General features: G+C 41.7%; 1 protein-coding gene across 1 annotated transcript in view; it reads right to left on the minus strand.

The window, feature by feature from the left end:
* Positions 1 to 1,167: 1,167 nt before the first annotated feature.
* The window catches only part of OTOGL (otogelin like), a 139,394-nt gene continuing 116,593 nt past the window's right edge, over positions 1,168 to 23,968 (minus strand). The window contains exons 46-57 of the mRNA XM_054173788.1: positions 23,145 to 23,249; positions 22,686 to 22,793; positions 21,199 to 21,300; positions 19,712 to 19,816; positions 19,581 to 19,621; positions 17,004 to 17,067; positions 15,798 to 15,976; positions 14,656 to 14,760; positions 12,977 to 13,096; positions 10,441 to 10,486; positions 4,324 to 4,403; positions 1,168 to 1,426 (exon numbers count right to left, since the gene is read on the minus strand). Coding sequence (XP_054029763.1) covers positions 1,226 to 1,426; positions 4,324 to 4,403; positions 10,441 to 10,486; positions 12,977 to 13,096; positions 14,656 to 14,760; positions 15,798 to 15,976; positions 17,004 to 17,067; positions 19,581 to 19,621; positions 19,712 to 19,816; positions 21,199 to 21,300; positions 22,686 to 22,793; positions 23,145 to 23,249 — 1,256 coding nt within the window. The 3' untranslated portion in view covers positions 1,168 to 1,225. The remainder of the gene's footprint in view (positions 1,427 to 4,323; positions 4,404 to 10,440; positions 10,487 to 12,976; positions 13,097 to 14,655; positions 14,761 to 15,797; positions 15,977 to 17,003; positions 17,068 to 19,580; positions 19,622 to 19,711; positions 19,817 to 21,198; positions 21,301 to 22,685; positions 22,794 to 23,144; positions 23,250 to 23,968) is intronic.

Consider the following 23,968-nt stretch of genomic DNA (forward strand, 5'->3'; position numbering starts at 1 on the left):
CACATCCAGGTGGGTTTTGCAAGTCTCCAGAGAAGGACACTCCACAATCTCCCCAAGGAGCCTGTTCCAGAACCTCTCTGAGCAGCCTGTTCCAGTGCTCAGTCATTGACAACAGCTTAATGGACTTCTCAGTGAGATCAAATAATGTTTCAGCTGCATCCACTGCTTTAAAATACATGAACCCAGTCATTCTCAACCCCCCCAATATTCTCCTTTCCCATTTAAACGTGGGACCAGTGATGGTTCTCTACCTGAGGGTTCTAAGGAAAAGAACCACTGAGAAATTCTGAACGTTGATAGGTGGCCACAACCCAACATTTTTCAACACTGGCAGCAGACACTTCCCAGCTCTCAAAAGCTCACCAGAAAGCCCCATGATGGCTGACTTACAGCCTGTTCAAAACTCTTTCTGTTTTTCTTTCCACCCATGCCAATGTTTTAAAAGGAAATGTGAAGAACAAACTCCACCCTTCCCACCCAATCTGTGAAAAGTGGCGTTTTAAAGCATAATTCAGTGTTGCAGCTGCTGGCCACCTGCAGAGTGGAGGATTCCTTAGCTGACCAAGTCCTTAGCACACTGCCTAGAGAAAAACAATCGCATTCCATGGGTGCCAAGAGCAGCAGCCTCATGTTGGCAGCCTTGGATTGGAACATGCTGCAGAAGCCACCTGCTTGGCACACTGGAACCTCTCATTGGGAAAAGATTTTAGCTTATAGATGTGGTTGGGTTTTACTGATTAAGTGATTGATAACAAAGAGTATCGAAACAGCCACTCTGAGCAAGTTACTGGTGTTAGGGACTTAGGTTAGGAACGGCTTGGAGGGCTGCTAGGGACTTAAGCTTCTGTCAGCTTCAGTGCAGGGATGCTGCTAGGGATCTGCCCAGGACTTCTGTTAGCTGCTTTGCCTGTTAAGGGCTTCCAGGACTTCCGCTGTAAGTGGGACTCTGAGATTCTGTAATGCTGGGGTTTCTACAAGGACTTGTGGGAGGATTTCTGAGATCCTCTGCTCTCTGCATTTCTGGAATCTCACTGCTATATGGCAAAAGGGTTCCTGCCTTCATTCCTCACCCGATGGCCCCCGAAGCAGCAGGAGGAACAACAATGAAAGACTCCTATCTTTATCCTCTTCAGAGTACCACAGCCATCCGTGGCCCCAAAAAATACAGTCTGCTGGAAGGAGACTGCTTGTAATACTTCAGCTTAAATTGTATGCAGGGTGCTGTTCAGTTCCATTGGCATGAGCAGCCTACAGGCTCCTGGATGATGTAGATGATCTCGGTGCCGTTTCCCGAGCAGCGCAGCGGCACCGCCAGGTCGCGGGTTCCGGTTTCCCGACAGCATTTACAGAACCTTAAATGGCTGTCAATGTTGACATTGAAAATGGTTGCAGACGGGCACTTGCCGTCACAAGAAGCCACATTTACCTGTGGGCAAGAGAAGAACTGAGATTAGATGCCTCAAAAGGCGTTGTAAAGAGGCAGTTCAAGCTTCTTTGTGGTCAAACCTTGTTTTTACATTAACAAAGCCAACTCGGTTCTGACATGCTTCATCTTAGGGTAGTTTCAGACTGTGCCTTTAACAATTTTTCACAGGTCTTAGAATCATACAATCAACCAGGCTGGAAAAGACCTCAGAGATCATCAAGTCCAACCAATTACCTAACACCCAACACCTCCTGACAACTAAACCATGGCTCCAAGTGCCACATCCAAGCCTTTTTTGAACACCTCCAGGGACGGTGACTCCACCACCTCCCTGGGCAGCACATTCCAGTGGCCAATTACTCGTGCTGGGAAGAACTTTCTCCTCACCTCCAGCCTGGCACAGCTTGAGACCGTGTCCTCTTCTTCTGGTGCTGGTTGCCTGGGAGAAGAGACCAACCCCCACCTGGCTACAACCTCCCTTCAGGGAGTTGTAGACAGCAAGAAGGTCTCCCCTGAGCCTCCTCTTCTCCAGGCTAAGCAACCCCAGCTCCCTCAGCCTCTCCTCACAGGGCTGTGCTCCAGACCCTTCCCCAGGGACACCCAACACTAGATCAGGCTGGCCAGAGCTTCGTCCAGCCTGGTCTTAAACACCTCCAAGCCTCAACCACCTCCCTGGACAACCCATTCCAGGGCTTCACCACTCTCATGGTGAATTATTAATTGTAGATACCTGTCAATATTATAACTCCTCTATATTTTGTACATATTGATTGCATTCCATTGTAGAGTGTAGTTCTGCCTGTAAACACAGCTTTTGTTTGCTTCCAGCTGATCTGGTCTGGCAAAATTTAATGTTGGGGAGAAATTTCAGCTGGATGCAAGGGCAAGGCCCTTTTCAGCTGGCTTAAAACCCCAAAAGATTTGACAAAATCCTTGTTTTTAATATTCTTTGCTTTAATTAACACCACATCTTTGTTTTGCCTTACTGCTGTCCCTCAACCTAGGTCACTGCAGTAGCTGTGAAGCTCTCCACAATCTTCTCTCCCCTTAACTGTGGCAAATAGCTATTTTTATCTACATGTTTATACTCCCTCGTTGCCAACCCTTCTTCTAAAACTAAATAAATGCACCACACACTCTTACTTCTACCCTTAAAGTTTAAGTATGACACTGTTGACCTCCCATCAGCAGGAAAGGAGGAGAAAGTTCTTCACTGAGAGAGTTGTTCACCATTGGAATGTGCTGCCCAGGGAGGTGGTGGAGTCACCGTCCCTGGAGGTGTTCAAGAGGGGATTGGATGTGGCACTTGGTGTCATGGTTTAGTCATGAGGTCTGTGGTGACAGGTTGGACTTGATGATCTTTGAGGTCTCTTCCAACGTTGATGATTCTGTGATTCAGTGAAAATAAACCTGCCCAGATTTCAATCTGCAATGATATTTTGCCTCTTGTGTTATGAGTGTTTGGGTTCTTCAACAGAATCTTACCAGGGGCCTTTTGAAAGCCTGGAGATACTCTGTCAATGGCTTCTCCTTAAAAGTAATACCTTGGAAGCACGTTTGCTGCTCAGACACATCCTGCATTTTGCAGCTGGGACCATACCAAAGCTGAGAAATAAGATGTCTTAAGCAGCCCCATAAATAAATGGAACAATTAATTTATGGTATTTGTGAATTCATGATTTCTAGGACTGGAGGGAATGGAGCAAAACTAGAAATGGGGAGATTGAGATTGGATGTGAGGAAGAAATTCTTCCCCATGAGGGTGGTGAGAGACTGGCACAGGTTGCCCAGGGAGATGTTGGAAGCCTCATGCTTGGAAGTTTTTCAGGCCAGGCTGGATGTGGCTGTGAGCAACCTGCTGTAGTGTGAGGTGTCCCTGCCCATGGCAGGGGGGTTGGAACTGGCTGATCCTTGAGGTCCCTTCCAACCCTGACAATTCTATGATTCTGTATGGAATCTAGAGACATGCTGTGTGGGGGAGAAGACACAGAGGGTAAAGGTCTTCAAAGTGGAATGCAGCAGTGTTTTCATCACATGCTAAGCAGAAGCATTTCTCCTCTTCTTTTAGAGTGGGATGTTACTTTGTGGTGAGGAGTTTGGTGCCTCTGGTAGTTACAAGCAATTATGCTGTGTGCTTTTCATTTGAAGGCAGATATTTTTCTAGGGAGGAAGGCTCAGTCTGTCAGCCATAGAACAGCAAATTTTACTCCATTTACAAGTAGGATAACATTCCTAGTGGCAAAAGTCTGCATTTGAGAAGACAGCAGAATTCTTTGCCGCTTGTTGATAGCTTTAACCCACTTCTTAATACTTTTAATTTCTTAATATTGATGTACTTTATTAAAATAATAGAATAGAATTAACCAGGTTGGAAAAGACCTTTGAGATCATCAAGTCCAGCCTGTCGCCCAACACCATCTAATCAACTAAACCATGGCACCAAGTGCCTCATCCAGGCTCCTCTTAAACACTTCCAGTGATGGTGACTCCACTGAGAGGGCATTTAATAAATGTCTATAAATATCTGAGGGCTGGGGGTCAAGAGGGAGGGCACAGGCTCTGCTCAATTGCACCATGGGATAGGACAAGGGGCAATGGATAGAAACTGCAGCACAAGAGGTTTCACCTCAACCTGTGGAGGAACTTCTTCACTGGGACGGTCATGGAGCCCTGGAACAGGCTGCCCAGAGAGGTTGTGGAGTCTCCTTCTCTGGAGACTGTCAAGGCCTTTCTGGATGTGTTCTTGTGCGACCTGTGCTGGATTTCCTTGGTCCTGCTGTGGCAGGGGGGTTGGACTTGGTGATCTCTGGAGGTCCCTTCCAACCCCTGACATCCTGGGATCCTGTGATTTGCTTGTGCCCTAGGCCCAGCATCAAACACAGGTCTCTCATGCTTACCGGGCTTTGACTTATGCAGTCACTTTTCCTTATGGTTGTCCTGATTGTCATTTTCTGGCAAATCCTTTCTTCCTTTTTGCCTGGTAAAATACAGAAAAGGCATGCTGACTCAATACAGGTTTGGACTAGACTCAAAATATGAAGCTATTTAATATAATTTTAATAATTAGACTTTGTTTTCATACATGTACACTTTAAAATATTACTTCCATAATTAAGTACTTTTTTTAGGGGGGAAAAAAAACAACAAACCAGAAACAAAACAAAGCCCAACCCTCATATATTAATAAGTAGTTCCTGTGTAGAAGTATTGGTTGTACAGCTGGCACATATGAGTGTCCTAGTTTTGAGACACAAGATGCCTAGGACAAAAGGTCAGAAAAGATTTTTACCCCTTCCCAAGGAGTAAAATACATTAAAATTACATCAAAATTGAAAATAAAATGAAATAAAAATTGGAAGTAAAATAAATATGTAAAATAAAATAAAATGAGAAGGTAGAATAAAATAAAAATGAAATAAAAAATAAAATAAATATGAAAAATAAAATTAAATAAAAATGTAAAATAAAATAAAAATAAAAAATAAAATAAAAATTTAAAACAAAAGGAAATAAAAATTAAATAAAAGCTAAAATAAAAATGTAAAATAAAAGGAAATAAATAAAAGGAAATGAAAAAGGAAATAAATAAAAGGAAATAAAATTGAAATAAAAATTAAAAATGTAAAATAAAACTAAATAAAAATGAAAAATGAAATTAAAATGAAATAAAAATTAAAATAAAATGAAATATAAATGAAAAATGAAATAAAATGAAAGCTAAATTAAAAATAAAATGAAATAAAAATGTAAAAATAAAAAGAAATACAAATGAGAAATGAAATGAAATAAAAATGAAAAATAAAATGAAATACAAATGAAAAATAAAATTAAATTAAATGGAAATGAAAAATAAAATTAAATAAAAATGTAAAAATAAAATGAAATGAAATAGAAAGAAAAATTAAATGAAATAAAAATGAGAAAATAAAATGAAATACAAATGACAAAATAAAATGAAATACAAATGAAAAAACAAAATGAAATACAAATGAAAAAACAAAATGAAATACAAATGAAAAAACAAAATGAAATACAAATGAAAAATGAAATTAAATAAAAATGTAAAGTAAAATAAAATAAAAATGCAAGATAAAAATGCTCTACATTGTATTGGAAGTTTAAATGGAAATTCTATTTACAGACATAAAATGAAATGAAATAGAAAGAAAAACAAATGAAATACAAATGAAAAATAAAATGAAATACAAATGAAAAAACAAAACGAAATACAAATGAAAAATAAAATGAAATACAAATGAAAAAACAAAATGAAATACAAATGTAAAAATAAAATACAAATGAAAAATAAAATGAAATACAAATGAAAAATAAAATGAAATACAAATGAAAAATAAAATTAAATACAAATGAAAAATAAAATGAAATACAAATGTAAAAACAAAATGAAATACAAATGAAAAATGAAATTAAATAAAAATGTAAAGTAAAATAAAATAAAAATGCAAGATAAAAATGCTCTACATTGTATTGGAAGTTTAAATGGAAATTCCATTTACAGACATATACAAAAGGCTCTCAGGTAAAAGGAATAGATTCACAAATGAGCCTCAGTGCTTCCCCTGGGCTTACCAGCCCAAAACCTTTCAGAGCCTTCTGGAAACCTCCACCCCACTCAGCCTCAGCAGGCACAAGGGCAAATTGTCCTCCCCCTAGATCCAGGCCCTGTGGCATAGATGGAAATTCCCTGCCAGCCAAGGCTAGGAGAAAGCCATAAGATAAGAGCCCACATCCCAGCCAGAGAGAAGAGAGACAAAATTGGCTGTGCACTCCCTTAAACAGAGAGATATAGAAAACTAGAATAGAATCACACATTACAATATCCTGGGGCAAGCTGCCCCTGCCCCTGCTCTTCATGGTTATACCACTTAACTCATGATTTCCTTTAACCTTCTACAGTGAGGTATCTGGTGCCCCATTAAGCTATACAGACTTTGGAAATATGAAAATATCACTCTAGAATAGAATAGAATTAACCAGGCTGGAAAAGACCTTTGAGATCATCCAGTCTAACCTACCACCCAACACCATCTGATCAACTAAACCGTGGCACCAAGTGCCTCATCCAGTCTCCTCTTAAACACCTCCAGTGATGGTGCAATCTTTGTACTTCTACAAGTCATATAGAGGGACACATGATACTGCAGTGTATGAAGTGCTGTTCTCTAATGACAACTGCTGCTACACTTTGTTCTCTCCCATCTTTAGCTGTCAAGAAGGTCTACATTCAGTACCACATGTGCTTTTTCCCCCCACTCACTCCTTATTTGAATGTGGAGTTTCTGTGACTTACCTATCCTTAAAAGCAAAGAATTATGGTCATAATGCAACAGTTCTGTAACATTCTGCAGTTTCTGGTGTAAAGAGCATTTATAGACATGTGATTGTAGCTGGATGTTCCCCCCAACGCTTTCACGGCTTTGTAAAACAGATTATTTGTGACAGAGAAGAAACACAGCATAAATCCCTATCTGCAAAGGTGAGACAGGGCAGTGAGGCATACTCTCCCTTGATTTTAAGGTTAGAAACATTTCAGTCATTAGATTCAGGGAGCTGGGACCAGCTTTAGAATCTCTTGGTAACAGTATTTGGGGTGATGGCATATTCTTTAAATTAACATTTCTGTTCATGTGTTGTTCATTGCATGTTACAACTCTCTGTGACGTTCATTGCACGTTACAACTCTCTGTGACGTTCATTGCATGTTACAGCTGCCCTGCCTAGGAAGTTCAAGCAGTAAAACTCATTTCAGAAATGAACAGGAGGAAGATCCATCAGCAGCATATACCATAAATGGATGAACCTAATTCTGACAGGTGCTGAGCTGTGAACCCTAACCAGGGTTTAGAAAAGCCACCAGCTCGAGAGGCCAGCGGGGGGATCAGCACCTCTCAGTGTCAGGCCCAGTACCATTCACTGCATAGCGACCTGTAATGGTGATGACAGCTCTGGGTGTATATCAAGCAGTGCTTACACTATTAATTAAATAAATAAAACAAAGAAAGAAAGAAAATACAGTATTAAAAATAATACCTGGTTCACAATTAATACTAGCAGTAGGCACTACTGGGCTAATGGCAAAGGGCAATAGACCCAATCCAGAACCTGGCAGAATCATTAGGAATATCAGTTTCTCATGAAATAAAAACATTTGTAATACAAATGAGAGTTCATTAATTCTTACACTGCCAACTGCATTGATTTTTGCTTATTTTTTGGTTCTTTGAGCTTTCCTGCTGCTCTTCCAAATTTAGAAACGCTGAAGCTGCTTCGAGTCTCACTAAAGATGGCCTAAACTTTGTTACCCTCCTGGAATGATGCTTCCTTGTCAACCAAACTTTTGCAGCGAGGCTGTCTATGGCAAGGTAAGAATTAAGTGTGGCGCACTCACTTTGCATGCATTGAATCAAGGTCTTTTCAGCGAGATTATTTGCTCCCATTAAAACCCCAAGGTGTTGCAAGCTCTATTTTAGAAGTGCTCTTTTTTAACTGCTTCATCACAGGGCACATGCTTTTAGTTAAAACAAAACAAACAGTAAAGTAGCACATAACTGGATGGATTATATCCGGGTTTTGGCAGCCACCTCAGCAAATATTTCTGAAGTATAACGATGCCGTTCCTGAGGCCACAGAACAGGGCCACAATTATAAATCTCCCTGGTCAACAGAAACCCCCAGGAGCCAGCCTAATTTGGCATGGGTTAGTCACCTTTTTTGCTGTCCACATAGCTTATCTCATTAGAGAAAGAGCATTAATTAGCCAGAGTTTAGCACGATTCTGGTGCGTTGCTTTTCTGTGCTGCTTCTAATGGGAAAAATTAATTCCTTAATTAATTACTCTGGTTTATCAGCTTTTGTGTTCTGGGTTTTGGATGCACTAGAACAAGAACACTTGCAGTTCATTTTTGGAAAGCTTTGCACAACTCGGACACAGGAGCATCCTGTAGTCGGTAAATTAACATTTCCCCTTCTGTCGACAGATGGTTTGCACTACATTGCACATCCAAATTTGATTGACTAGCTGGGCAATACATGCTTATAGATCTCTGACTTCCTGTTCAATGTTATTGTGCCTAAAAAAAAATTCCAAAGGCTAATCTTTTAACTCTAGTGTTGAACACACACACACACACAAAAAAAAAGGTAATAAATATATATCAGAGGGAGGGTTTTCTGTGGCGTTCACCAAGTTCTTGCTCCACACAATTAGTTTTTACACAGTAGTGCCTTTGTTAAGTAAAATTTGGTCTAAAAGAATTCCAAAGACCAAGATTTTAAATGGAATAGAATTAGCCAGGTTGGAAATGACCTTTCTGAACACCAAACAAAAAAGGCCAAAAGAGACAACAAAATCAGAGGGAGGATTTTCTGTGGCATTCCTCTACTCTACTCTACTCTACTCTACTCTACTCTACTCTACTCTACTCTACTCTACTCTACTCTACTCTACTCTACTCTACTCTACTCTACTCTACTCTATATTCTATTCTATATTCTACTCTATGCTACTCTACTCTATGCTACTCTACTCTATGCTACTCTACTCTATGCTACTCTACTCTATGCTACTCTATGCTACTCTACTCTATGCTACTCTATGCTACTCTACTCTATGCTACTCTACTCTATGCTACTCTACTCTATGCTACTCTACTCTATGCTACTCTACTCTATTCTATTCTATATTCTATTCTATTCTATATTCTATTCTATGCTATTCTATTTTCTTGCTCCACACAATTAGTTTTTACACAACAGTGCCTTTGTTAAGTGAAATTTGGTCTAAAAGAATCCCCAAGACTGATATTTTGATTCTGATGTTGAACACAGAAATAAGGCCAACAGAAAAAGAAAAGTCAGAGGGAGGATTTTCTGTGGCATTCCCCAAGTTCTTGCTCCACACAATTAGTTTTGCAGTGGCTTTATTAAGTAGAATTTTGCCTAAAAAAAATCAAAATACCAAGATTTTAAATGGAATAGAATTAGCCAGGTTGGAAAAGACCTTTTTGAACACCACTAAAAAGGCCAAAAGAAACAAAAAGATCGGAGGGAGGATCTTCTGTGGCATTCCCCTATTCTATTCTATTCTGTTCTGTTCTGTTCTGTTCTGTTCTGTTCTATTCTGTTCTGTTCTGTTCTGTTCTATTCTATTCTATTCTCTGTTCTATTCTATTCTATTCTCTGTTCTATTCTCTGTTCTATTCTATTCTATTCTCTGTTCTATTCTATTCTATTTTCTGTTCTATTCTATTCTATTCTTGCTCCACACAATCAGTTTTACACAGCAGTGGCTTTATTTTCATGTACACATAAATATATACCTTGATGATAAAACCTTCCCTAATCAAAACTGCAGAGAAAATGCATTTGGTCTCAATCAGCTTTTAAAACCACACAAGCTGTGCAGCCTTTCTATAAGCTTGCCTCATAGCTCATCATATTTTAACATTACACACTCAGAAAAGGCATAGCTAGAGAATAAAAAGGCAGGTTTACTATTGCTCTAATTTTCCTCATTTGGGACTTAAAAGAAAACCCTGAAGTTAAGTATTTTAGGCCTAGAAAATCCATACTAGTGACACAGAGTAGATTTGTAAGCTTGGGGATGTATTTCAAAGTGCCATCAAGCTGGGAATCAATTTTAGGGGAGAAAATCCTTGTCTCTTATTTTTTACTGCCATGTAGGCAGTAGGGCAGCTTACCAATGGAGAGGATGTTTCCATTCTTTTAATCAATATAACTTTTTCTCTTCCAGAGATTGTATTTGGAGAGATTTGGTTATACTCCAGAACAACAATGTTAAAAACCACCAAGTCAGCAGCCAAATGAAGCAAGGCTTTTTAAATAGGAGTGGTTAGGTAACTAGAACAGTTGTAGATGTGATCTGTGCAGGAACTGCATGCTCTTTCTTCTTTATGTCCCAGCCACTGAGGTTAAAAAACAAGCCCTCCAAACCCAAAGCCAAACTAGCACATCTCGCAGGCTTCGTCACTTACAGGTCTTGCAGCAGCCATCATTATACGTCTGCACAATTCCTCCATTCTAGGAAAATGAAAGGAGAATACATCAAAAAAGACTGTGCCCAACACAAAGGTGAATTGTATCTCAAGACATTCCATGTTTGAAAGATGCCTAACTAATTGAAACACAGCGTCACTGACATCACCAAGATTATACGGGTCTGTATCAGGTGGAGGTTTGGTTCATGAGTTCTTGACAGCCTTTGACATTGAAAATGAACTTCTCACTGCTCATCTGACCTCATCTGCTTTCCTTTCAGCACCTTCTTACACCACTCCACTACCATCTACTTCCATACCACAGAGATTCATTACGGAATCACAGAATGTTAGGGGCTGGAAGGGACCTCCAAAGGTCTTCCAGTCCAGCCCTGCTGCCAGAGCAGGAGCACCTAGAGCAGATCACACAGGAACACATCCAGGCAGGGCTTGAATATCTCCAGACAAGGAGACTTCACAACCCCCCTGGGCAGCCTGTTCCAGTGTTCTGTCACCCTCACAGGGAACAATTTCTTCCTTATGTTCACATGGAACTTCCTATGCCTCAGCTTCCACCACTGCCCCATGTGCTGTCATGGGGCATCACCCAGCAGAGCCTGGCTCCAGCCTCTGGGCACAGGGGACGTGAGGGGCTGTGAGCGGCTATAGGGGAACCTGCTGTAGTGTGAGGTGTCCCTGCCCGTGGCAGGGGGTTTGGAACTGGATGTTCCTTGAGGTCCCTTCCAATCCTGACAATTCTATAATTCTGAATAAGCACTTAAACTCAGCCTCTTAAATCCATATTCCCAAATTATCCTGAGCTGCCTGTCAGCAGAGTTTTCTCCTCAGCTACTGCTGCATGTCTCTGCTAAGTATCCCCAAAAAGCAGGTCAGACTGATTCAGGAATTTAATTTTAGGGCTCCCTACTTTAAAAATCTTAAACCATGACTGCTAGGGAATGATCCCAATAGATAGTGACAGAAAGGCTGCAAGGAGGAAACTCAAGCAGAAGGTCAAAGTAGAACAGACATTAATTTTAGATAGACAGCTCTGTGATTCTGTATAAAATTATTCCTTCTGCTCTTCATAGTTGAAAATGCATTGCTGCAAGGTTTCTAAATACATGAGTGAAGCTTCTTCAGGATTGTGAGAAACAAGGACATTTTTAAACTAATGCAACAGAGAGCAGGACCTGTGCTACATTTGTAAGGTGTGGTCAAGGCAGCAATGGTACTTACCCTATCTGCTGTATATGTGTATTGGTATTATATGCAGGTTACACTAAATATATGATGGACTGCAAGGAGTATGTGAAGTTAGAGAACTAATACATCATAATTCAAATCTGAAACAAATATGCAACATGCATGAAGCAGCCACATTCTCCAAACCAGTTTGTATATATGTGGCCAAATGTACATTCTTAGATATATAATGCAGGAAGATACCTTTTGTGTATGATGGATGTTGGTTTTTTTATGTTGTACAGAGTTTAAGAGATAATAAAGTTTCTGTGCATTCTATTATCTTTCTAAACTTTGCCTAATTTAAGGAGTGGGTCTCTGTGGAGCCTTTCTGATTTGCTTGATATGATTTGTTTAGTGTATGAGCACTACAAACCTGGCAAAGTCTCACTCCAAACTGAAATATCACAGAATTGTCAGGGACCTCAAGGATCATCCAGTTCCAACCCCCCTGCCATGGCCAGGAACACCTCACACTACAGCAGGCTGCTCACAGCCACATCCAGCCTGGCCTGAAAAACCTCCAGGCATGAGGCTTCCACCACCTCCCTGGGCAATCTGTGCTCTCGCCACCCTCATGGGGAAGAACTTCTTCCTCACATCCAATCTCAACCTACCCATTTCTAGTTTTGCTCTGTTCCCCCCAGGAACAGGAGGGTGTCACTCCCTGACACCCTCGAAAGTCCCTCCCCAGCTTTCTTGTAGACCCCTTCAGATACTGGAAGGCCACAAGAAGGTCTCCTTGGAGCCTTCTCTTCTCCAGACTGAACAACCCCAACTCTCTCAGTCTGTCTCTACGGGAGAGGAGCTCCAGCCCTCTGCTCATCCTCATGGCCCTTCTCTGGACACGTTCAAGCACATGGATCTGGTTGGCTTTCTGGGCTGCAAGTGCTCACTGCTGACTCATGTTGAGCTTCTCATCAACCATCACCCCCAAGGCCTGTTCTTCAGGGCTTGTCTCAAGGCAGTCCCTGCCCAGCCTATATCAGTGCTTGGGATTGCCCTGCCTGAGATGCAGGCACACTTTATCCAGTGGTGTGTCAAACATGAATCCAGTTCCACAGTATTTTAAGGCCATCGTTGTTAAGACCCAAAACAAATTTTCATACTCCCCACAGATATTTTGCCAGTCAAAAAGCAAGCAGGAACATAGAAAACAAGCCTGCAAATTACTCACTCACATGTTTTTACTTACCACTCTTTTAACACAAGTCCAGGAGGTTTGCATGCATTGTCAAGTGTAAGCCACACTCCAGTTACTGTCACTTACCTCACCCAAAGTACAAACCTTTGTACACTCAGTGTCATTAAAAGGGGGGCAGATAACACTTGATCCCAGTATGACAGCCCCTGCAGCAGTCTTTGCACACTTGTAGTTGGTGCAGTTGGAGCTCCAGGTGCTTCCTTCCTGGATACATAAAACAAAACCATTGTCAGGAAAGACAAAACATTGCAGCTTTCTCTCCAGCTCCAAACGGCTGTAGAAGTGGTGCCCTCATGCTTTAGTACCTACTGAGTGGAAAATCTATTGCACACCACCCCTTGGCAACAAAGTGTAAGCCCATCCTCTGACTACCAGTGGCTACTCCTCCCTGGAGCCGTGGCTCTGCTCTCTAGTGTGCTGCTCTGTATTGGTGTCCTAGTGCAGAATGAAAAGGCTCTGTGGCAGGAATAATGCTCAGCAGTTCATTTTTGCTCTAAAAGCAATGGGAAGCATGAGCCAAAATCATGCCCACATCTAAATTTCCTCTCATGTGGATGCTGGTACAGTGTTTCAATTTCCACAGTTCCTTCCTACAGACACCAGAATGAGAAGTATGACCTTGGGAAGGGGGAGAGATTGGATATTAGGAAGAAATTCTACACCATGAGGGTGGTGAGATGCTAGACCAGGTTGACCAGGGAGGTGGTAGAAGCCTCAGCCCTGGAGGTTTTGAAGGCCAACCTGGATGTGGCTGTGAGCAGCCTGCTGTAGTGTGAGGTGTCCCAGCCCATGGCAGGGGGTTTGGAACTGGTTGATCCTTGAGGTCCCTTCCAACCCTGACAATTCTGTGATTCTATAAGACAGGAATTCAGATGTGGACCTAACGCATCTAAATCCTAGTATATGACTTTATAGTTTCAATTGGAACCTTATAATGTAGTTTGAGTATATCCAGCCTTAAGTAAATGATGACATTCACCAATCTTTGTAGAAAATACTACAAGCAATAAAGTTAAATAAGGTATTCACCTAGTGTGAACTGGCAGGTCTTTAAATAAACACACTAGCAGATCCAGAGAGGTGATTCTGTCACTTTGCTCTGCTGAGACCTTACCAGGAGTATTGTGTACAGCTGTGGAGCCCTCAAGACAGGAAGGACATGGACCTGATGGAGCAGGTCCAGAGAAGGACCACGAGAATGACCAGGGGGCTGGAACACCTCTGCTACAAGGACAGGATGAGCGAGCTGCCTGTTCAGCTTGGAGCAGAGGAGGCTCCAGGGAGACCTAAGAGCAGCCTGCCAGTACCTGAAGGAGGCTACAGGAAGGATGGACAGAGACTGTTTGCAAAGGACTGCTGGTACAGGACCAGGGCCAATGTCTCCAGACTAGAGCAGAGCAGATTTAGATTGGGTGTTAAGAGCAAGTCCTTTACTATGCGGGTGGTGGAACACTGGAAGAGGTTTGCCAGGGAGGTGGTTGAGTCTCCTTCCCTGGAGATCTTCAAGGTGAGGCTGTAGGAGGCCCTGGGCAGCCTGATCTAGTTGGGGATGTCCCTGCTGACTGTGGGGAGATTGGACTGGATGAGCTCTGGAGGTCCCTTCTGGCCCAGACCACTCCGTGTTCTATTCTATAAATAGCCCCTCAGCAGTAGGGAGGTTAGAAAGGAGACTGGCAGCATGAATTAACTGAGAGGTGACTGTCAGGTGCCTGGGGTTTGTACCATTACATAGCTGTTCTCTGCCCCTACCCAGAGGCACTTACCTCATACAGAATCCTCGTTCCATTCTCAGTATGAAAGGAGCATGACACGTTTTGACAGGTCCCACAGCAAGTGTGGTGACTGAAGGAAGGGATATAGATTTGATGCTGGAGAGAGAAGAAAGACCAAAAAACAAAAGTTTAAAAAAAAAAAGTGGTTTTTTTTTCAATACAGTAAATGAAAATTCATTGATTTCTGAAAATACCAAGAAAAAGAATGTTTAGGTGGATGGAGGGATGGATGGATGGACAGGTGGAAGGAAGGATGGATGGGTGCATGGATGGATGAGTGGATGGGTGGGTGGACAGGTGGGTGGGAGAACCAATGGGTGGACAGGTGGGTGGGTGGGTGGATGGATGGATGGACAGGTGAAAGGAAGGAAGGATGGATGCATGCATGGATGGGTGCCTGGATGGATGAGTGGATGGGTGGATTGATGGATGGATGGATGGACAGGTGGCAGGAAGGAAGGATGGATGAATGCATGCATGGATGGGTGCCTGGATGGATGAGTGGATGGGTGGGAGGACAGGATGGTGGGAGAACCAATGGGTGGACAGGTGGGTGGGTGGGTGGGTGGATGGATGGACAGGTGGAAGGAAGGAAGGATGGATGCATGCATGGATGGATGCATGGATGGATGAGTGGATGGGTGGGTGGAAAGGTTGGTGGGAGAACCAATGGGTAGACAGGTGGGTGGGTGGATGGATGGATGGATGGATGGATGGATGGATGGATGGATGGATGTGTGGATGGATGAACATGTGGATGGATGCATGTAGGGCTGGGTGGATGCATGGATGGATGGGTGGATGGGTGGGTGAACAGATGGGTGGACAGGTGGATGATTGGGTGGACAGGTGGGTGGGTAGGTGGGTGGATGGATGGTCATGTGGATGGGTGGATGTGTGGTTGCATTCATGGATGGGTGGGTGTGTGATGGATGGGTGGATGGATGGATGTCTTTTTGCATGCTGCTATAAATTGCTTCTCAAAACAAGCTTGAAGGCACAAACATGCACACACTCACTGTAAAGTTCTGAAGTTCCTGCTGAGAAAACCAAACCAGCAAAAGTCTTCACTCTGGCTGTTTTCCTAAGGTAATTATGCTTACAAATGTGATCCTTACATCAAGAATACTCACAGCTTCACATTGCTGGGAACAGTTCATCATTGTCAAATGCACAGCATTGAATCCTGTGTTCTGATCTTTTTCTTGTAAACACTGTACTGTGTAACAAAGGTCCCCATCCAAATACTGAATCACTGACTGTCCAGGATTCAGCACTGTGACCTCTTGGAAGATGCACACATCATCCTTCTCTAACACCAAAAGAAAGAAATGTTACCAGAGAGGAAAAAGAAAACAGTATGTCAAGCAAATTAAGAGAATCTCTGTGAAGAGCAAAGATGGGGAAAGTTCTGTGCTCTGCAAAACTTTCAGAGTTGATTTGGGTTTGGTTTCACTTATAAAACAAGGAAGAGAGGAGCTGTAATTCAGATTAAGAAAATGCCACAACATGCAAAAGTGCCTGATGTGGATGGTGTTGCAACTATGGAAGTTGTTCTTCAAGATATTCTTCAGATACCTTCACATATCTGTGGGCTAAGTGCGCTGTATGAATCCATCTGCTCAGCCCACAACGTAGCCCTTCTGTCCATTGAACTACTATGTCCACACAGCTGTGGGACAGTAATAGGCTCAAGCTGTACTGTGAGGGCACACTGTGATTTATTCACATTTTATTACTTTTCTGCTCAAGATCTGTGAGAAAATATTAAAGGCACAGCCTCAAACTACCACAGCCCAGAAAGCTATACAACTACACACGCTCCCTCTCCACCCCCCGGTACCTTACAGAAGTCGAAACACAGAAGCCACAAGGACAGAGGGAGAATAGCAAAGCCCAAAACCCAAGCTGGAGCAGCAAGAGAGAGAGAGAGAGAGAGAGAAAGAGCAGGGCTTGTCCTGCAAAATAGAAGCTATTCTTCAGACCAACTTATTATATGTTGTCATTATATGTTGTCATTATATGTTATATGAGTTTGTTTCATAGTTTATTTTATATCTATATTATTTTAGTCTTTATAGTTTAGGTTTACATTATTTCATATTTTATATTTTATTTTATATTTATATTATTTTATTCTTTATTCTTTATGTTTATATTAGTATTTGTAAATATAATTTTACATTGTTATATATTCTACATTATGATAATATGAACTTCGAGGAGCCCATCCCTCCTGGACAGCCCAAATCCTCTGGGAGACTCTGTTTACAACTAGAATCCAGTTCTAAACTGTGACATTAACCAAAACAAAACAGCTAGGAAAACGAAGAGGTTACCACAAATGTAGTGAGTGCATCCACAGGCACTGGAAACACTGCTGTCTACTTTTTTAACTTCTCCCTGAGTATGAAAAGATGAAAGAGTTTCCAAAGTCATGTGCAGTTCACTGTCATGCTAAACAGATACATTTTGGGGGGCTAGAAAATGTCAAATATAACTTTCATCACTTCCACTCCTGCTTTCATAAGAGAAAAATCACAAGGTATCACAGAAGCACAGAAACATTCAGGTTGGAAAAGACCCTCAGGATCACCAGGTCCAACCCAGAACCCTACTCTGCAAGGTTCACCCCTAAACCATAGCCCCAAGCACCATATCCAAACCACATTTAAACACATCCAGGCTTGGTGACTCCACCACCTCCCTGGGCAGCACATTCCAGTCCCTGACCACTCTTGCCCTGAAAAAATGTTTCCTAATGCCCAGTCTAAACCTACCCAGTGGCAGCTTGAGGCTGTTCCCTCTTGTTCTGTCACTAATTACCTGTGAGAAGAGACCAGCAGTAGTCTCTCCACAAGGTCCTTTCAGGTAGCTGTAGACAGCAATGAGTTCTCCCCTCAGCCTCCTCTCTTTCATACTAACCATCCCCAGCTCCTTCAGTCGCTCTCCATCAGATTTATTCTCCAGGCCCTTCACAGCTTCCTTGCCCTCCTCTGCCCTGGCTCCAGCACCTCCACATCTCTCTTGGATTGAGGTGCCCAAAACTGGACACAATACTCCAGGTGTGGCCTCCCCAGAGCTGAGTCCCAGGGGACAATCCTCTCCCTGCTCCTGCTGGTCACAGCATTGTTGATCCCAGCCAGGATGCCTTTGGCTTTCTTGGCCACCTGGGCACACTGCTGGCTCCTATCCAGTTGCTTAGGTACTCAAGAAACAACAGCACATTCAGAATTTTTCAATGTATTTCTCTCTTCAAACAGGAGCAGAGCATTTCACTTGCTCTAGGAACACATACGAAGAGCAGGGTTGCTAGAGAGCAGTTTTCCCTGAGCTGCAGAGTTGTTTCAATAATAAAACATATTAGCAAAAGTCTGCTTTGGATGGATTTCCCTCCAAAACACAGGTGAAATGTATTCAAGTTTGCAACTCCTGTTTAAACTTAACATTGTGCAGACTTCACAGAAGGGGAGAGGAAGGACAAGCTACAGGCATTTGGTAGGGAAATATCCCTGTAATTCCAGCAGCAATGGACGTTTGAGTAGTCACTCCTAATTATTTTCCAGATCACAGTCCCTATTGTGATGAAGTATGTGATGAGCAAGATATTTATGGCTTCTCTGACATTCCTCCAATGAATTTGTTTAGAATAATCTCTTGTTTTCCTTTTTACACCCAATAGTGGTTTATTTATATTTTTCTACTTTTCTGCTCAAAATCTGTAACTACATTTCAAAGGCATAGCCCTAAACCCACCACATTCTCCCACCAGCTACATCCAACCACGTGAAATCACTTTAATCAAAAGCATAAATGATCAACAAAACCCCCACAATTCTCTGGATGATACAGAGGATCATGAAGCTCATTTGTTATTAATTATTAAAGCCAGTTGGGAACTGTTTAGGTATAAAACTTTCCTAGCAAATTGTTTCAGGTCAACAGTGAATGGAATGACATTACAGCCTTTTTTCTTCTTTTGAGGTCTTAAATCATGCACAGTAAAATTCCCCCAAGGCATAGTTGGTTCACTGTGCAGACACTTCATGGAGTTACATGTTTGAACTAGGGACCAGGAGGAGGTCTCAGCTTGTCCCTGTTCAGCCTCATCACCCTTCACAGTTGCTGGTCCTATATCTGAGTCAGGGCAACCCCAAGCACTGATATAGGCTGGGCAGGGACTGGCTTGAGAGCAGCCCTGAAGAAAAGGACTTGGGGGTGCTGGTGGAGAAGCTCAACAGGAGCCAGCAGTGAGCACTTGCAGCCCAGAGAGCCAAGCAGAGCCTGGGCTGCAGCAGGAGAAGTGTGGTCAGCAGGGCCGGGGAGGGGATTCTCCCCCTCTGCTCCATTCTGGTGAGACCCCACTGGAGCACTGTGTCCAGTTCTGGAGCCTCTGTTCCAGGAAGGATCTGGAGGTGCTGGAAGGTGTCCAGAGAAGGGCCACGAGGATGAGGAGAGGGCTGGAGCTGCTCTGCTATGGAGACAGACTGAGGGAGTTGGGGCTGTTCAGTCTGGAGAGGAGAAGGCTCTGAGGAGACCTTCTTGTGCCTTCTAATACCTAAAGGGGGCTGCGAGAAAGCTGGGAAGGGACTTTTTAGGGTGTCAGGTAGGATAGGAATGAGGAGGATGGAGCAAAACTAGAAGATTTAGATTAGATGTTAGGAAGAAGTTGTTCCCCATGAGGGTGGTGAGACCCTGGCACAGGTTGCCCAGGGAGGTGGTAGAGCCTCATCCCTGGAGGTTTTCCAGGCCAGGCTGGATGTGGGTCTGAGCAAGCTGATCTGGTGTGAGGTGTCCCAGGCCATGGCAGGGAGGTTGATCCTTGAGGTCCTTTCCAACCCTGGCAATTCTATGATTGTCTGATTCTAACTAATCAAAACAAGGAATGGAAAGGGAGGAGTAAGGACAGTGCTTACCAATTTGCAGGTCAATGTAGTAGTGTTTTCACAGCTACACTCTGAGAAGAGCACAGAAAAATTGCATTAGCCACTTAGCTAGTTGCTAGCTTTTGCTAACAGCAGTGACTAAGGAACAAAGCAGCACTTACCACAGCTCCAGACTGGACAACACTGCCCAGGTACTTGCTCCTTCACAAGTGCCATGTCATCTGTGCAGGTCAGGGAAGGCTCAGAACAAAGATGTTCGTCGCAAACTAAATGGAGGGAAAAGTCCTACATGAGCAATTATTCACATTCCCTCTGAATCTTGCTGTGTCTATTTCTCTTGACAAGCCATTTTGGAACTAATGCCACTTTCAATAATTTATTGCTGTGGTTTTTAAAGCATCTGAAATATATTTGGAACTGGAAAAACAGGCAAAGTTTTTCCAGAGTGTTTTTTGTTGTTGTCCTAGAATCATTTCATCTTCTTCCTCCTTCAGTCACTCAAGGTGCTAACTGGCATCTAAGACAAATAAACTCACAGCTTTTGGGAAACAGGAGGTGTTCCTGTCAGCTGCAACTGTGCTGCAAAGCACTTTTCTGTAAGGTAACAGGGAGACAGTACAGTCCCCAGTGACTCTGATAGGAAAATATGTGTCTGCCTTATTGGAAGTGGTTTCTGGGTCTGTGAAAGAGGATCACACAACAAGAATTCACATTCTACCTGCCAGAATCTGGCCAAACTGGTGCCCACGCTTTTGCAGAGACATTCACCTAGGTGTAAGGACTAGGAAAAGGAAAGGACTAAAATATGGAACCCTCTGAACCAAAAATTATTAAGCTCCAATTGGAAGACACTCTCTAGAACTTGAATTACCCAGAAAGTCAAGAGTTAATCTAAATTAAGAAGTTACATTTGCAGACACTTCTTAAGAATACATAGCACCATTGCTCTGTTGCCTGAGGCTACCAAAGAAACTGCCCTACACTGCAATGCTTTTTTTCCTGGCTGCTCATTGTTTGAACAGCAGTCAGCCCAGAGCATTTGAAATCCTTAGCCTACTTCCTCTCCTTAAAGCCAAAAGTGCAAAGAAGCTGCATGAACAATAATGAACGTCACAACAGAGAAACAACATGGAAGCCATGTATTAAAAGTGGTTTAGTATATGAACAGTTGCATCTTTACACTCCAGAGATGGGATTCAGTTCCACATTAATATGTCTGTATTTAGATCACCCTGAAAGTAGGTTTCCCAGGGAGGTGGTGGAATCCTCAGCCCTGGGGGTTTTGAAGGCCAGGCTGGATGTGGCTGTGAGCAACCTGCTGTAGTGTGAGGTGTCCCTGCCCATGGCAGGGAGTTTGGAACTATATGATCCTTGAGGAGCCTTCCAACCCTAACAATTCTATGGTTCTATGATACACTGTCTGGTGAAGTAAATAACTTCTCCAGGCTCCATTGACTGGGTTGGTTATACCACCACTGAGCATACTAAGAACTCTGAACCTAACCTCATATGGTATCACCCTCATTTAGATCTGTTAATCTCTATCTGAAGCCCACTCTAAAGGCTGAATTACACAAATACCTGCACACACACTCTGTCATTTTTACCAAACTTTGTAAGCTATTGAAGTGGCAACAGTTACACTCACCACAGTAGTAATGAGGACAGCAGTAATGTATGGTGTTAAGGTCTACAGTGAGAATTTCCCCTTCCTTACACATGGGAACAGGCTCATTACAGGGCTCACAAACTAGAAATAAAGAAATAAAAATCACACATTTACAACAGTTTCAATACTGAAATGCATAGCACATGTGAATTCTATTCAATGCACTACAGAACAAGTCTTTACTACAAACAAGTACTTTGCAAAGTACAAGTACTTTGCTACAAACCTTTGCTACTTGAGTAACAGAGCTTTTATGGCTTGACATTCAAGTGTAAAATCACAACAGATGTTCAGATGTGATGTTCAAAATTATGTTGGGAATATAAGATCTCAGAGCTCCCAGCACAGCTCATGCTCTGATCCTGAGCTGTGTGAACCCACCTCTCCAAGAGATCTTGGCTTAAGTTCTTAGAACTATAGACTGCTCATTCTTAGACTGCTTAGTTCCTAAAACTGTAGGCTGGGTTTGTAAATAGTTTATTACTCCTAAGTAAGCCTAAAATAATTTATTATTCCTAACTAAACCTAAAAGTACTTATTTTTTACTCCTAATTAAGCTTAAAATACTTTATTATTCCCAAATACTTTATTATTCCTAACTATACCTAAAAGCAAATACTCTGTTTTTCCTAACTAAACCTAAAAGTAAACACTTTGTTATACCTAATTAAGCCTAAAATACTTTATCATTCCTAAATAAACCTAAAAGTAAACATTTTATTATTCCTAAATTCTTTATTGTTCCTAAATAAGCCTAAAATCCTTTATTATCCCTAAATACTTTATTATTCCTAAGCCTAAAATACTTTATTATCCCTAAGTACTTTATTATCCCTAAGTACTTTATTATTCCTAACTAAACCTAAAAGTAAATATTTTATTATTCCTAATTAAGCCTAAAATCCTTTATTATTCCCAAATACTTCATTGTTCCTAACTAAACCTAAAAGTAAATCCTTTGTTTTTCCTAACTAAACCTAAAAGCAAACACTTTGTTATACCTAATTAAGCCTAAAATACTTTATCATTCCTAAATAAGCCTAAAAGTAATTATTCCCAAATAAACCTAAAAGTAAACATTTTATTATACCTAAATACTTTATTGTTCCTAAATAAGCCTAAAATACTTTATTATCCCTAAGTACTTTATTATTCCTAACTAAGGGTAAACCTAAATGTTTTATTACTCCTAATTAAGCTTAAAATACTTTATTATTTCCAAATACTTTATTATTCTTAACTAAACCTAAAAGGAAGTACTTTATTATTCCCAAACAAATCCAAAAGTAAATATTTTGTTATTCCTAATTAAGCCTAAAATCCTTTATTATTCCTAAATAAACCTAAAAGTAAACATTTTATTATTCCTAAATACTTTATTATTCCTAAATAAGCCCAAACCACTTAATTCTTCCTCAATACTTTATTATTCCTAAATAAGCCCTAAAATACCAGAGGCTTCTTACCACAGAGGTAAGAGAAGCAGCAGGGATCTTCCAGCTTTGCTTCAACCATAAACTGATCTTCTCTGCAGTGCAGCTGGGAAGCATTGAAACAAACTGAAGGGTCACATTCTGCAGGATGTGAAATTAACAGTGATTTATTATTGTTTATTTATTTTTTAAGTCACAGAAACAAGACTAAAATGATCAAGAAAATATATCCTTCATCTCCTTAGAAAAATCAAAATACCCCAAACTGACTGTGAATCAAAAGTGACACAAAAATTAAACACATACACCCACCCCCCACCCCCAAAAAATATATTGAGCTTAAAAGAAAGAAGACAAGTCCTTGCTTGGTGCTATTTCAGAGAATCACAAAGTTTCATTTTGTTAAGAACCAAACCAACTTACAAGACAATTTTTCTTACAGCACATATTACAAGTGTGGAACATTTCCCAGCGTTCTTGTGTTTCCCTTACCACATTGGTACTGTGGGCAGCAGGAGAGGGGGTGGTAGCCTACCACTAGTTTTTCATTGGCTTTGCATGTTGGAATGATGGCATCACACGATGACATGTTGCATTCTGTGGGATGAAAACAGCAATCAGTTTTGACATACCTGGACAGATACAGGTGCAAATCCTATAGCTCAAGATATTTATATCATCTAGAATAGAGTTCCACAAACACAGAGGAGCCCAAGTCAGCTTAAAGCACACTCTGTTCATGTGACACTGGGCAAGCACGGTTGTAGAATCACAGAATTGTCAGGGTTGGAAGGGACCCCAAGGATCAACCAGTTCCAACTCCCCTGCCATAGGCAGGGACACCTCACATGACAGCAGCTTGCTCACAGCCACATCCAGCCTGTCCTTCAAATCTCCAGGGATGAGGCTTCCACCACCTCCCTGGGCAACCTGTGCCAGAGCCTCACCTTCAAGCTCTGCTCTGCTTCCTACACATGAAGCCAGCTACAATGTCCCAGGGATAATATTCCTTAAACAAACTGACAATACAGTGTTGGTTACAGGTGACTAACTAATGAGTGAAAGCATTGTACCAGCTGGATCATTTGTTCTCATTTTTTTCCTTGCAGATAGGAAGAAATAAGTATCTAGTGCTGTCATGGGTTGAAATTACCTCCCCCCCAGCTAATTTGGAGAAACTACCCTCCAAAAAACACCCTAAAACCCAAAAAACCATACCAAACCAAAACAACAAAACAAAACAAAACCCAAAACAACAACAACAACAAACCACCACCAAAAAACCCACAAACAAAACAAACAACCCATAAAAACCC

The sequence above is a fragment of the Dryobates pubescens genome, chromosome 27 (genome assembly GCF_014839835.1).
Source record: "Dryobates pubescens isolate bDryPub1 chromosome 27, bDryPub1.pri, whole genome shotgun sequence".
Classification (NCBI taxonomy): domain Eukaryota; kingdom Metazoa; phylum Chordata; class Aves; order Piciformes; family Picidae; genus Dryobates; species Dryobates pubescens.